The sequence below is a fragment of the Dermacentor albipictus genome, chromosome 3 (assembly GCF_038994185.2).
Source record: "Dermacentor albipictus isolate Rhodes 1998 colony chromosome 3, USDA_Dalb.pri_finalv2, whole genome shotgun sequence".
Classification (NCBI taxonomy): Eukaryota; Metazoa; Arthropoda; class Arachnida; order Ixodida; family Ixodidae; genus Dermacentor; species Dermacentor albipictus.
In genome coordinates, this window is record NC_091823.1 from 171,526,984 (window position 1) to 171,543,244 (window position 16,261).

At 49.0% G+C, this 16,261-nt stretch overlaps 1 protein-coding gene across 2 annotated transcripts in view; it reads right to left on the reverse strand.

The window, feature by feature from the left end:
• Nucleotides 1–16,261, reverse strand: part of Tsp5D (Tetraspanin 5D) — an 86,988-nt gene that overhangs the window by 30,738 nt on the left and 39,989 nt on the right. For both annotated transcript variants that reach the window (XM_065432067.2, XM_065432066.2), the window contains exon 3: nt 8,186–8,377. In XM_065432067.2, the coding sequence (XP_065288139.1) occupies nt 8,186–8,377 (192 nt within the window). The remainder of the gene's footprint in view (nt 1–8,185; nt 8,378–16,261) is intronic.

Genomic DNA, 16,261 nt, shown 5'->3' on the forward strand with positions numbered 1-16,261 from the left:
CGGGCTGGGTGGGAATCGAACCAGGGTCTCCGGAGTGTGGGACGGAGACGCTACCACTGAGCCACGAGTACGATGCTTCAAAGCGGTACAAAAGCGCCTCTAGTGAATGCGGTGTTGCCTTAGAAACGAGCTGTTTCTAAGGCGTGCGTCTCTTGCTCAGGCGCACATTTCGTTGCCGCGCCGACCGCTGCTTTGCTCGACGCTCACCGCGTCCAATGCGGGGCGCGTAGTCGCTGCCCTGTAGCCCATTGTCTTACACCCCTTGGCGGGTCGACGGGAACGCTGTCGCGTTCCACTCTTGAAGGCGAAGCAGTAATGCATGAGTTGTTTCTTCGTCTAGCCGAACCAAATATAGCCAAGCAACAGCAGTTCACCAGGCTAAACAGTGGTTCAACAACTAAAATAAAGGCTAGTATGCTTCGCATCCTGGGCTTAACCTTACCTAAGCCACAGCCATTTTTTTATTTATTATTTATTTATTTGATTTTTTGTTTGTTTGATTGATTTTTTTTCTTTTTGGTGACCGCGGAAGGCTCCGGCACCGGTACACATGTGCTGATTAGTTGCGCAGTTTTCTACGGAATCACGCAGTGAAACCACCAACTTCTGCGGCCGCCACAGGAGGAAAGCAAGGAGGGAGCGTTCCACCGAGCGTTCCACCGCAACATTTAAACCTTCGGATGCCCAAAAGCTCCCACGCGATACCGTGCATGCGAGCAGGCCCGGCTATTCGCCTGCAAGCACAACTATGTACACAGACGATGTTACGAAGGCACACGTCTATGACGGAGCCGAGTACTACCTTACTTCACACTGCCGCCCACTGCCTATTTTTCACAACCTCGTGCAACAGCTCTAGATGTTTCATGAAATCTGACAAAAGATTTGTTTTACCATTGCAAATGCCGCAACTGAAACTCGTAAGTCTGTAAAAACGCCGTTTGCACCAAATGTCTGTTTAATATCATATACGCCGCACCAATTGGTTGCGCACGAGACCCTTTGCATGAAAAGTTAATTAAACTAAAGGCTGGAGCTCTACCTACCAAAAACCAGGACATGATTATAAGGAACGCTGTAGTGGCGGAATGCGAATTAACTCTTGTGGCATTCCTATTTGAAGGACACAGTAGACGTAAAGCATTGCTGTGGAACTGGCGTCCATCTTGTCTACATTTTTATTCCCACTTCATTCTTCTCTTCTCCTGTCTCCCGGTTCTCGCGCTTCTTCATCTTCTATTCGAAGGCTCATACCGCTTCACCCTTCCAGGTTTCTTTTGCTAACCCCTCCTGGGGTAATACTTGAAAACGTTTCCAATCGAAGCACATTCAACTGCGCCCCGTTCACCAATGTACCACACAGTCTTCAATATTCCTTTCTGAGTGGCTGTCTTTGTCACAGAGTAAGGACCATAAAATTTGGCACTGGATTCTCTTGCTCCTTTCCTAACTAGAATGAGGTCGGTGACTTGAATGTCTGGGATATCTAAGCAATGTCTCTTGTCAAAATTTTGTTTCATTCGTTTACGGTACCTCTCCTCCTGCGATTTTTGTTTCCTCTCCTCGACGATCTTGAGATTTTCTAACAGCCCCAATTCACGGTCCGCCTGAAGAATAGGGGTCTCTCCTGAAGAAGCGAACTGCGGGCTACATCCCAAGCCACTGGTGTAGGAGCGATTGTGATGTCGTACAGCTGCTTCTAAAGAGCATTTCCAACCACCAGGGAAACTATCGTACATCCTGATGTATTGTTTTACATCTCGTATAGCACGCTCTGCAGGCCCATTCGCTGCGGGATGGTATGGCGCACAGAATTTGATTGATATATTATGGTCTCGAGCCCATCTTGCTAGCTTTTCACTCTTGAACGCTGGACCGTTGTCACATACAATCGTCCTGGTTGTCCTAAACATTTCCCGTTCGAGAAGGGCGATGACACTATTCGCATCTTCTTTTCCTGCCCGTGCCGCGACCATCCTGGTGCATTCATCTATGGCCAGAAGAAAAGCTTGCGTTTTTCGGACTCCTTCTCGTTTCTTATTCAGCTCGGCAAAATCAAGGTGTATAACTTCAAAAGGCACGTTCGAGTGGCCAGGTATTATCATGGCGTCCGTAGGCTGCTTATATTTCACTTTGTTGACTTGACAAAGGTGGCATGAACGAACGTATTGCTTGACGTCTTCTTTCATGTGAGGCCACGTAAATCTCTTGACTAGCTTGTTGTAGGTGCGCCAAAATCCGTCGTGTCCTCCAGATTCTGGGCTATCGTGGTACAAATAAAGAACCTTTGAAATCAGCGTTGGCGGGACTTGATAGCGACCTTCCATAAACATCAATTGTTCAGTGCCTTCCCACAATTTTACTTCATTGATTTCTTCAGACTGTTCGGCCTGTATCATCAGTCTAGACAATGCATCTGCATCAGTCAAAAGGGGTCCAGGTCTGTGGGAGATGGTGAAATCAAATTGCTGCAAATAGTTCACCCATCTGGCGATACGTCCCTTAGGTTGGGTCATATTCAAGAGATGAGTGAGGGCCTGGTGATCGGTGAACAAAGTAAACTTCGCACCTTCTAGGTACGTACGGAAGTACTGAATTGCTTTAAGGACTGCAAGCGCTTCCTTTTCAGTAGTGGTGTAGTTGACTTCAGGTGGCTTGAGGGTGTAGCTGTAGTAGCCTACTACGTGTCGCTTTTCTCGGCCGGATGCTTCTGGACATTTCTGGTACAAGACTGCACCTGTTCCATAATGTGAGGCGTCGGTATTCAGTTCAAAGGGTAAAGTGAAATCTGGTATGCGTAGAATAGGGTCAGCAGAGATTCTGTGCACCAGATCACGGTAGACTCTCTCACATTCCTCATCCCACTCAAATGGAACTGCTTTCTGCGTTAGGCGCGTGAGGCATCTTGTTTTTATGGCAAAGTCTTTTATGAAAGGTCTGAAATGTCCTGCTAATCCCAAAAACACACGCAATGAGTGGACGTCATATGGTTTTACCAGTTGGGATATCCTCTCAACGGACTCTTGTTTCGTGCTTTTGGTAGTCCCATCAAAGACTCTTCCAAGAAACACAACTTTTCTTTGAAAGAACGCACTTTTCTTAAAATTAACCTTGAGGTGTGCCAAGCTCAAGGCATTTAATACCTGGGACAGGTGTTCCTGATGCTCTGCCTCTGTTTTGGAGAAGACGATAATATCGTCGATGTACACGTTACAAAAGACACCTAGGAAAGGCTTCAGGACTTCGTTCATTATCTTCTGGAACCATGCTGGTGAGTTTTTCCAGCCGAAAGGAAGCCGGTTATACTCGTACAGGTCGAAGGGCGTGATAAAAGCAGTGTACATTTTTGTTTCTTCGGTTAGCGGGATCTGCCAGAAACCTTTGCACAAGTCAATACGTGAAAAACATCGGCAACCACCTGTCTCATCTATAATCGTGTCTATCTTCGGCATGGGAAATGGTATAAGCTCTGTCTGGCGGTTGAGAACCCTGTAATCTGTGCACAGTCTGAAAGTTCCATCTTCTTTCGGCGCAATAGTTATGGGAGAGGCGAAGGGTGACACCGAAGGCCGGATTATATTCGCGTCTAGCATCTCCTGCAATTCCTTCTTCAACCATATCTTGCGCTCTCTTGACATGTTATAAGGCGATTTTCGGATGACAGTCTTGTCGGTTAGTTCGAAAGGCACCTTGTGTGACGTCATCGCTGGTGGGTAGCTTCCTATGCATACCAGTTCAGGATAGGTCCTTGCAATATCCCTCGCGCACTTGACAACTCGCAGGTTATCTTTTCTATCAGGCTGTGTCTCTTGCCTTGATAGTCCTTCCACTAAAACAGCATCGTCCCAGTAAACGTTGATTTTTAGTTTCTTTATATCTGGTCTGGATAGCAGAAAGTCATACGTCACCCCCTCAATCACCAGTACTTCACTCTCTATTTGATGACCTTGGAACTCGATGTTTACTGAGGCCCATTGATTGTGCATTGTCACTTTTCCGTCGTAGCCTTGCACCCGTAGTACTCTTCCACTATGCAGGTGACTTGCATCTACCAGCTTGGCATTAATTATAGACACAGAGGCACCGTTGTCAACCAAAGCCATCATATGTCTGTTTCCCACTTTGACAGGGATGTGAAGTAGGCTAGAGCAAGTTAAATAAACAGTCTCAGTTGTGGTCATCGGGTCGGACTGATTACCCTTGTTTATCAGTTTTGTTGTCGTCGGAGCCTCTTCAGCGTCCGAAAGGAGGGGAACGGGGTCGCTGTCGACGTTATGCACCCGACCTCTGGGAGCGCGCCAACCCAAGTTCTCTGTGCCGCCTGCAAGGCGGCGCGGTTCTCGCTGATTACGGCTTGACCAATCCGCGCCGGACCGTGTGAAGCGACCGCTTGAGCTAGCGTTTATATTTTCTTCTGAAGTAAATGATATGTCGTGAAGGCACTCCAGGAGCCCGTCCATAGTTTTAGGTGACCGTATTTGCACTTGCTTCAGGACTTGCGCGTGCAGTCCGTGCATTATTAGTGCTACTACGGCAGACGGAGGAAGCAGAGGCTCGGCCAGCTTTAAAAGGCGGCATTTGTCAAAGAAATACTCGACGAGGGAGCCTTGCTTGAATTTGAAATTAAGCGCGGCGTCCCACCTTTGCACTGGGTTGCTTCGGAATGTCGTCAAGAATTTTTCTTTCCACTGATTCCAAGAGTTGCCAGCCTCTTCAATAATGTGCAAATCATACCACTTCCGTGCAACACCGCTTAAGTAACTACGCATGTTAGTAATCTTGTCCTCATTAGAGTGCCAGTTGTTCTTCCCAGCAGCATAGTCATAGAATTCAAGCCAACCTTCTGGACTTGATGACATGCCGTCGAATGCATCGGGTTCTACAAATTTAGTCACTGACTTCTCAGCGTTTAAAGAGCTTATAAGCGATGTCACCAGCTGGTTTTGTTGCGAAATCTGTTCTTGTTGTAGCCGAAGTGCTTTCAAAACGAGGCTCACCTCTTCCGTCGACGACTGTGATCCAGAGTCCTGTCGACGCATCGGTTGAAGAACTAATTCGTCGAAGATCACCAGAGGCAAGTTCACGTTCACAGCACCCTTCCGACGTAGTTCATCAGGGTCCATGGAAGCCTTCTCTAAAACCAGGTTCATGAGTTCTGCCGAGTTGAGTTCGCGAGGTAGTTCCACCGCTGGTTCATCTTCAGCTTGGTATCTCGAAAAGATGATCTTGTCCGCGGAGGTCTCCTCAAGGAAAAATCTCACCCACATGTTGGAGTTCGCTGCCGACTGCGCCAAAATAATGTAGCGTTCCTATTTAAAGGACACAGTAGACGTAAAGCATTGCTGTGGAACTGGCGTCCATCTTGTCTACATTTTTATTCCCACTTCATTCTTCTCTTCTCCTGTCTCCCGGTTCTCGCGCTTCTTCATCTTCTATTCGAAGGCTCATACCGCTTCACCCTTTGCATGAAAAGTTAATTAAACTAAAGGCTGGAGCTCTACCTACCAAAAACCAGGACATGATTATAAGGAACGCTGTAGTGGCGGAATGCGAATTAACTCTGACCACCCGAGGTTCTTTAGCGCGCACCCAATGCACAATACAGGGGCGCGTTATCGAATTTAGCCCCCCCCCCCCCCCCCATCACAATGCGGCCGCCACCGGGATTCGAGCCCGCGAACAATCGGGCTAACAAAGCGCAATTGCGAAGCCACTACACGCCGCCACGGCAGCTCGCCATTTGCATCGGTGCCCATGTGTAGTCCAACCACCTATACTAATGACCACGAGAATGGGCGAAAGAGCCAAGGAAACATATTCACTTTAAAAGAGGAGGGGGCACATGCTGAAATATGTTGGCCTCTCTATATAGGGTGCACACATGTTTTCACGCGTATAACCATCAGCCCGAATCACGACAATCAGAAAAAGAAAGAAAGAAAAAGCTGGTGCACGCAGCCAGCGAAAATAACAGCATAGGACAACGCCTACACATTCACGCGAACAGGCCCTTACCACAAAGCTCCAGAATACAGTGAAACCTCGTTATAACGAACAGTTAAAAAGTCGGAAATTAGTTCGCTATATCCATAATTCGTAATATAAAATTTAGTAAAAAATACATGCAAGAGGAGCAAAATTCAATCAGAGAAGGCACAGAAACTCGAACGATGCTTACTTGGGTCACGTTCATTTATTTACGCACAAAGAACTGCGTTATCGCGGCCTGCTTCTTGGTGTTGATGGCATTCCGTATCACGCCCTGTTCCACAGTTTGCAAACACTCAGCAAGGGCAAACCCACTGCCCTCAATAGCACTGCAGTGGGGGCGCAGTAAATCCAAGGCAGCAAGTGCTTCTTGTGAAGTCGGAATGTTCTCATCGTCTACAGGGTCAGCCTGAGCTTCGTCTGCGGGATGTTCAGACACTTCCGCAGCGATTTCTGCGTCCGTCACTACAGCCGTGGTCGCTGAGATGTCGTCGCCACCTACGAAGTCTTCTACAGTCATTGTTACGGGCATGTCAGCAACAAAACGCGAAAAATCGTTCCAGGCCTCATCGTTCCAGGCCTCAACACTAAAACGCAAAAGCAACATTCCATCACGCCGCTGCCGCCGCTGCTGAAGCGGCGCTGTCAGCGGTTGTGAGATGCGGACGATTTCTTTGGCTGTCAACTCTCGATGACGACGTGGCATCTCTGGTGCTGTCAGCGCCTGCGAGGTAGTCCTGAACGTTTGCTGCGCCGCGCAACACACTTGTAGTGCAACGAAGCCTGCCGCCTGCTATTAAAGTGAGGTAGGGCTTGGCGTCGCGAAGTTCGTTATATCCGTTTTATGCCAAACCGCGTTCGCTATAGGAAGTTAAAAATACATGTGTTTGACAAAAATATTTCGGAAGAGTTCGATATATTCAATAATTCGTTATATGCGTGTTCGTTATATCGAGGTTTGACTGTACATGCGATGAGGTGCGCATCACGACAGCGCTGACTTCGCATACAGCAATGCACAGTGCATTGCCATGAAGCCGCACTCTGAGGCAAACTGTGCGTATTACCTGAATCCTCAATTCAAATAGCTAAACATCTAGAGTTTTCGGTGCGGGCAATAGCAACAAAAGTCCGGTGTGCATGAGCCTTGCCAAGCAGCTGCGGCTATAATTTGAAACCGCCAACGCATGCAGCCAACCATACAGGGTTGCCCCAACTAATATGTGCCAAAATTTAAACATATGCAAATGCCACGTAGCCATGGACAGAACTGAGGTAATGTTGTTTGCCGTCACTTGGAGATACTCCAAGTATCTGTTGCATTCTGCCTAATTAGATAATTAGTCTTAATTCACTTCTAAAATGTTATAGTTAGATGAAAAGTGTCAATGAGAAAATTGTAAGGCGACATGAAAGCACTCCCGATGCAGCTTTCTGTAGCTCAATACGTGCTAGATAAAAGTGTTTTTCCGAGCGTAAAAGAAGCCCGCAAATACATGCAAAATTTCCGCGCAACTGGATCTTCGAGGCACTTCGCGTGTATTCGTGAGCTTCTTTCACGCTCGGAGAAACACTCTTATGCAGCACGTATTGAGCAACAGAAAGCTGCATCGGGAGTGTTTCCACGTCCCTCTACGAATTTCTCCTTGACACTTTTCATATGTTTATAACATTTGAGAAGTTGATTAATAAACTAAGAATAATTATCTAATTAGGCGGAATGAAAAAAAAAAGATCCGAGTACCTCCAAGCGACAGCAAACAACATTACCTTGGTTCTGTCTATGGCTACGTGGCGTTTGCATATTTTTAAATATTGGTGCACGACAGCTGGAACACCGTAGGCAAGGACAACGAAAGGCAGTGTTGCCTAGCTATTTAAGTCCCGAAAGAGGTCACTGGGTCTGTCTGGTTCGCTGCTGGCACGAACCACGAATTCGAAGCACGGACAGAGACGATTCGTCTGCCGCATCCAGCGATACTCCTGCGGCTTGGTCAGCAGGTTGGGTCGCGTATAGGTGGACGCTGCGTGCCGCTCGCTGGGCGATACGTAGGCGTCATCTCGGCTCCCGGGAGTCTTGGTTATTCTATTCATTCACAGAGATAAAGCGCTACAGCCCCGCCTCCCGCTCCTGAAAACACCGAGCCCGTACTAGGAATACAGCCAATGAATGGCTGCATGCAGTGTATACACTCACCGTGGCGAGCATGCACCGGCTCTGGAACCAGGCGCCGCAGCAGCCGAGGAAGGCCACGAGGAAGGTGATGGCGCCCGCGGTGAGGCAGAGCCCGTCGGCGCTGAGCACCCGGTGCGTGGGGAGCAGCGTCGAGTAGCCGCCGTACGCCACGTGCAGCCACACGCCCACGCCGGTCACGCCGCAGCCCAGGATCTGCGCCCGCGTATATACACCGGATGAAGCACATGGCGCCTCGAATCTCGCCCGTCTGGGCCTCGCGTCTATCGGCTCGCACTGCGTTTCAAGCTTCCGTCCCCAATTGGGCTTTGCTGCACGTGCACGACGCTTCCAGTGGGACACGAACAAGACGGCACTCGTCAAAAGATCGAACCCCGAGGACCCCTGACGTATATACCGCTCTTTGCACGCCCTATATATACACAAGGAAGATAGAGACACCGCCTCATCGGGCCTGCGCAACCGCAGGCGTAGTACTAATGCCGCACACAAAACACGGATCGACGACTACATCTGTCATTCGCAGCATGCGGCTTCGGAACTTTTTGACAGAGCGCACACAAAAGGGCTCGAGCAACGCTCAGCGCACACTATATACCGTATTCCTTGCAGCAGCCTCTTGTTTTTTTGTTATTGTTGTTTCTGATACTCACGTGCCTCTGTTTAACCTTGCGTCAATCGTCGTTAATTTATAGTGTTTTTTATCATTATTTCCACCCCATTGCATAAGTGTCTCCGCAAATTGGATAATAAAACCTCAGTTGGAACTAGCGCTTATCCTCGCCCATGTCTACGTCCTCGCTGTACACTTTCGAAATGGCAACTTCTCCGCCAGATGTTCAGCTCACTAAGGAAGCTTCGCACAGAAAAAAAGAAGAAAAAAATGCGGCAGAATCCTTCTCACGATGACTATTGATGGTAATGTGTTAGCATTAAATCTACATAGCGACACAACTTATTACCACCGTCGAACGAGGTATGTATGAGGCATGTACTTGAAAAAGGAGTAGGGCTCCTATTTCGCGCTTCCCTAAGAACACTCGGTGCCATATAGCACCGCTGCCGCGATGCCTGGGCACGGCCTCCGAAACGCATGGCGCGCCGGTGCGTGCGAACGCCAGTGAAAGCGCCGTGCAAATGGGTTCCCCTCTGGCGCTTCTTTCAGGACACGTTGCGCCATCTAGTTGCACTGGCGCGAAGTCCGCGCGTGGCCTCTGAGACGAGAAGCATGGTGCCTGCGAATGCCGAGAATTGTTCCTTGCCGCACGCTCGGTGGAACGAGTCTGGCAAGATAGCCAGACTCGTTCCTTTGAGCAGAAAGCTTCAACCGCCGCTTGTATAGTGGCGTACTCGTCTAATTATATTCAGTGATGTATCAAGAAGAATAATACTGTCAACGGTGGCATTCACCTAAATTAACCACAATGCTGGCTTCGAAAGGCGAGCCAGAGTAGACATTTGGTGCGGCACTCAAAAGATATGACTAGCATTTTGTTTTACGACTGCGAGAATGCAGATAAGCTTAGAGATGGGCAAATCCCCGAAGTGTTACTCAATAGCTATACTATACTTTCAGGTCTCGGCGTCGACGCAAGCACACTATCAATAGTTTCGTTTTTCAAGAAAAGTCGCAGTTTCGCCCGAAAGTCCAAGTATCGATTGCGATAGCAAATCTGTGGACTGTCATAATAACTATAAGGATATAGTTTTATCGGTCGTGTAAACTTGTAAACACTCGCTTACTAATAAATTAGCAAGCATGGCGTCAGCCTGCACAGACAAACATACATACAACTAGGAAAGCATATTTAGCGCCCGCAAACAAGGACGGAAGGGAGACGACACCACGATGCATGTCGTGTCCCTTCCGTCCTTGTTTTTCGATTTTCGGCGCTAAATATGCTTTCCAAGTCAGCTTACCAACGCGCCCAACAAATGGCAATACATACAACGGACTCGATGCCCGCCGACACTCGCAGTCAAAAAGCTGGCGTGAAGTAGAGCGGCAGCAGCTGCGAGCTGTCTATCGCTTCAACGGACACTGAGAGACGAGAACAGAGAACACGCTAAGCTAGGAGCCGTCGGCCCTCCTAGACTCTGCCACCAAAGCAGATCGCTTTCAAGATAATGCACCCGCCACAGCAGTTGCTGCCGAAGTACAACGTCCCCCGGTTCCTTGCGCGCGATGGAAGACGGCGCGCTTCCTCCCCGCTTTCCTCCCATGCGCACGCGGGATTGAGCCGCGATCGTCAGCTCACCCTCGAGCGCTTTCACTCGCACATACAGCATAAGGCGCGCGGCGACGGCGTTACCGCCCTTGGAATTTATACGGAACATAAGGGCGACGGCAAAAATGCCCCTGGACTGCCCATATGAATGCGATCGCAATAAAATCTCGCCAGAAGCTATTCCCTGCAATCGACAAAGGCGATACGCCCAGATTGTGTTTTCAGCGAAGGACCTCATTGAACGTGGCGTGATTTTCGGTTTCATACTCTCGGAAAAAGACTCTGTAGTAGTCCCTTGCTTCCCTAAGCTCTCAGTTTATTTGGAAGCCTCTAATGATGGGCTGTCAGGATTGTACAGCATAGACGTTTGAACTTCTAGAGCAGCATCTTGAAGTTGAAGCTTCGATCCGTTAATCGCTCCCCCAGACGTTCGGCTTCCATCTCACTGTGGTCAATCCGCAACGTGAGAACGACCACGCTGTGATTAAAGTGGCACCGAAGAGAAACAATAAATCAGCTTATGTTGATTATGTGTACTTCGAAAACCCTATTTTGCTTAATTTCGCCAGAATAGGTTGATTATTACAAGAAAAATTGATGTCGAAAGTCACATTTCTTAAATTTCGCGCCCAGACCTCAAAGCCGGGACGTCGTGTGACGTCACAAATTTCAAATGCTCTGTCTCTCTTTCCCCACGTTGGCTCCATGAAAGTTCCAGAAACTTGCTATGATGAGTATTTGGCTTTTTTAGAACACAATATTTTGCTCAGCCTCGCCAGGTACATATTTATCGATAAACAATAAGTGACTACTGGCGCTGGCAGACGCCGTCAAAATTTATGACGCTATGGCGCGCTGGTGCGGAAACTTCTCGGGTGCCTCGATTAGGAACTTAAACATGGCGTTGCCGCCGCTTTCTGCATGGAGGAAGGAAACTCAGGAGGGGCCCTGACGTCACTCTTTGTGAAGCTAAAGTGAAGCCGGAAGTTGACGTTGCTCATGGCGTTGCTCCGCCTAACGGGCCAACTCTCCTCTCTTGTTTACATTTCTCGCGAAACCACGCCGGGCTGCTCGGACGCGCGCGCTCCACAGCAGTACTAAACAAGAATATGCAATCGCGATGTCTCATTGCATTACCGTTGCCATGTTCAAAGAAGTTCATAACGAACTTCGCAAATTGGGCCATGAAGTCAAATCGGCTGCTTTTACCTGCTTTTATGAAAGTAAACATGCCTCATAAGGCCTGCCAACTGTAGTGTTCCCATCAACCGTAAAGCCCCTCCATACACGTGGCGCGCAAATGCAGGGGCTTTAATCAACCATAGGCACCGGCCGCTGCCCAGTTCTTGCGTGTTTGTAAAGTAAGGTCATTTTTATCGCTTACTTGCTTTTCTCTGCTTGGGCTTCCAGGGCCTCTCAGACGGTCTTGCGAGCTAGACGTCTGGCGATACGAAAAAAAAAATGTGCGCATTCCCACTGCACTGCAAGAACGCACTGGAGAAGCGTACGACACACGGACCTATTTGCGATCCATTTGGAGTTTATGAGCACAAACACATATTCTCGCTGTGACTTGAGGAATCGTCGTGCTTTATTGAACAAACTTCGGGTGGCCGCGCACACTACGACAGCGCGCCGGCGAGGAGGCAGAATGCCATTTCTGACTCCGCGTTTAGATTCATTGACTGCGACGTGAGGAGCCTTCTTCCCACGGTAAGTGAAGCTTCACGGAACCAATGTTTTGCGACAGCCGGCGCACGATGCAGAACAGTTCGCGCCTAGAACCGGCCTACGTGCGACCATGAAACAGCCGTTTGATGTGTTCGCGGGCGTAGTACGTTCTCTGGAGCTTTGCTCACACCTTGCAGCGCATCCACGAACCTTCACTTCCCTGCGCGCTTCTAGCGCGCACAGATAAGACACGCCTTGTCAGGATTGGGGGCTCAATCCCATAGCTCGTGATCCGTTCTCAAGAGTGGAGTCCGGCATGAATTAGAATGGCCCATGCCGTCGTCCAACTTATCCACGCTGAGGACGTTGATGAAGGAAAGGACTGCTTCTCATCGAGAACGAGGAATACGGGTTTATTTACAGTAGTTACATGCAGTTCATCAGTGGAGCATGACTGCGAGAGAAAGTACGTCAGTCTAACACGACTGCTTGAGAGAGTGTCTCAGTCCAACATGACTGCTTAAGAAGAGTGTGTCGAGCATCCGCACAACAGCCGTTTATAAACACTCGGTCCTCCCCCGATTCCAGGGTGGCGGAAAAGTTCGTCCAGTCATCGTAAACACGCCGCCTCTCCGCGGGACGGTTTACACACACGCACGCACACACACACACACAGGTGCACGGTCAGGAGCCGACATCAGAGGGGCTTCGTAGAACTCGGAGCTGACCCGGGTAGCGCGCCCGGGTAGCCATTGTCTTGCATCTTGGTCGGCGCGTGGGAAGGGGTCTCCGACGAGGTTCCCGCGGCAACTCCCCCACTCATAGCAGATCAGGTCCGCGTTGGTGGGTTCGGTAACAATAGTTGGCCCGCCGAACTCACAATGGCGACGAGGCTAGAGCGTAACGGTGGCGTTTCTTGAAAGTTGACGCCGCCGTCGTCGCAACTGGTTGGCAACACTTGCACCACAGCTGGGCCGTTCTTAACAGCCTGCGGTAGGGAGGATTCGTTCCTTAAGTCAAAGCAGCCGCTTCTTTTCCATCTTCCAGGATAAAACATCGGCTGGCCAACGCCCGGTGCCGAGGGCCGCAAAATGCACATATTCTGCGTAACGCTCTATTAACACGTGTATTGAGATACACCTGTGCAGGTGCGCATGAACCTCGAACGCGCTCTGCTTAAAAGACTTCATGCTGTCGCGAGTACTGCGAGGAACAAGCAACAGTTAAGCAACATGTGTTTTAATATGCACAAAAGCAAGTTGTTACTGAACACGAACTATGCATTCATAACGTAAGTTCTACGTGCCGCAAATGCACCATGTGCTGTCAAAAGCAGGAATAACTGACCTGCAAGGCGTTCATTGTAGAGATTCTGAAACGCATCGGTTTCGGCCTGCGATGGCACGTTAGCAGGATTCCGCCAAAGAGGGCAAAATTTTCCGCAGATATTCTTCGTCCGTTGCCATTGCCGTGGCGCGGTACATTGCGTACAGCGTTGCATGCGCGTTCATTTCTCGAACTTTAGTTCCTCCTGTCCCACCTGGCCACAGCAACATCCGGTAGAGCGCGGTCCAGATAACATAGCGCAACAAAACACGGGGACCAACGCAAACCTGCCCGCACGGCGCCTTTGCCACGGTACGAAACCTACGGAGCAACACGTGTGAGCGCACAGAACAATAACAAAGCCGCCATTGTGGCCCGACAGGCGGGGCCACTACAGCAAAGAAATAAAAAAAAACTGCAAAACAAAGGAGAACCTACTACGTCATTTCCTCCACACTTTTCTTCTAGCGCGCGGAGGGGGTAGGGCCCCTCCTCAGTTTCCTTCCTCCATGTTATTGACCCAAATAAAACACTTTTTTCTTTTATGTTGCTTTAAACGTCCGCACAAACTACTGCCCAAACCTGACGACCAGCAAGCATACCGCCAGAGCGCCAGCCGCCCCCTTCCCCCCCAACCACCTTGAAGTAAGTACAAAGCGGCAACTTTTTTCATGCTCGGCACGTGAGAATTTCGATAGCCGCAAGAATGTTTCAGCGAATAAAAAAAAAGTAATTACCCATCGTACAATGTCATCGTCTCGCCGTAAACGGTGGAAACATTTCTCATGGTCCCTCGTCTGCAGTTCTTATTTAGCTATAACACATGTTTTATTAAAACTATTTTATTGCGGTGTTTTCCTCTACTGCGAATAGCATTCTTTACCTACTGCAGCCGTTTTGAGTCTGTGTCCGTCTCTGTGTCCGTCCGTCTCTGTGTCCGTCCGTCTCTGTGTGTGTCCGTCCGTCCGTCCGTCCGTCCGTCCGTCCGTCCGTCCGTCCGTCCGTCCGTCCGTCCGTCCGTCCGTCCGTCCGTCCGTCCATCTGTCTGTCTGTCTGTCCGTCTGCCTGTATGTCTGTCCCTCCGTCCATCAGTGACGAACTCGTCCCTCTGCCACCATCGTGGACCTTGCAGTGTACATAGGGGAAGTTTCATTCGGACGTCCGTCTGTCCGTCTATCCGCGGTCTCTTACACCTACCCAGTGTCGCAAGTTATCTACCTGCTTAAATATGTGCTCCCGATCGCGGTGTCGTCGTGGTCGTTCCATGGGCGTCATTCCAGCTTCGTGATCTGACTCTCGCCATGCAGTACTTCTACAGCCTTCTACTCCGACCCAATGGTCCAAGTTGTCTAATAGCTTGGGCCACTAATTTCGGGGTCGTGATGCCCTCGTAGTCGTTGCATCGTCGTCACTCCAGTTTTGCCATCGAACTCTCGTCCTGCCGTCGTCATCACGACATCGTCGCCACAAAGTCGTTGTCATGCCGTCGACGCTACACTGTCCTTTTATAATTGTCCTCGCTTCAGTAACCACCTAATTATTGTCATGCCACCTTCGTCTTCCCATCGACGTCAATCTTTCTTCGTCATCATCATCATCATCAGCCTGGTTACGCCCACAGCAGGACAAAGGCCTCTCCCATACTTCTCCAACTACCCCGGTCATGTGCTAATTGTGGCCATGTTGTCCCAGCAAACTTCTTAATCTCATCTAGTCACTTAACTTTCTGCCGCCCCCTGCTACGCTTCCCTTCTCTTGGAATCCAGTCCGTAAGCCTTAATGACCATCGGTTATCTTCCCTCCTCATTACATGTCCTGCCCATGCCCATTTCCTTTTCTTGATTTCAACTGAGATATCATAAACTCGCGTTTGTTCCCTTACCCAATCTGTTCTTTTCTTATCCCTTAACGTTACACCCATCATTCTTCTTTCCATAGCTCGTTGCGTCGTCCTCAATTTAAGTAGAACCCTTTTCGTAAGCCTCCAGGTTTCTGCCCCGTAGGTGAGTACTGGTAAAACACAGCTGTTGTATACTCTTCTCTTGAGGGATAATGGCAACCTGCTGTTCATGATCTGAGAATGTCTGCCAAACGTACCCCAGCCCATTCTTATTCTTCTGATTATTTCAGTCTCATGATCCAGATCCGCAGTCACTACCTGTCCTAAGTAGATGTATTCGCTTACCACTTCCAGTGCCTCACTACCTATCGTAAACTGCTGTTCTCTTCCGAGACTGTTAAGCACTACTTTAGTTTTCTGCAGATTAATTTTTAGACCCACCCTTCGGCTTTGCCTCTCCAGGTCAGTGAGCATGCATTGTAGTTGGTCCCCTGAGTTACTAAGCAAGGCAACATCATCAGTGCATCGCAAGTTACTAAGGTATTCTCCATTAACTCTTATCCCCAATTCTTCCCCATCCAGGTCTCTGAATACCTCCTGTAAACACGCTGTGAATAGCATTGGAGAGATCGTATCTCCCTGCCTGAAACCATTCTTTTTAGGGATTTTGTTGCTTTCTTTATGGAGGACAACGGTGGCTGCGGAGCCGCTATAGATATCTTTCAGTATTTTTACAAACGGCTCGTCTACACCCTGATTCCGTAATGCCTCCATGACTGCTGAAGTTTCGATTGAATCAAACGCTTTCTCGTAATCAAAGAAAGCTATATATGTATAAGGGTTGGTTATATTGCGCACATTTCTCTATCACCTGATTGATAGTGTGAATATAGTCTATTTTTGAGTAGCCTTTACGGAATCCTGCCTGGTCCTTTGGTTGACGGAAGTCTAAGATGTTCATGATTCTATTTGCGATTACCATAGTAAATACTTTGTAGGCAATGGAAAGAAAGC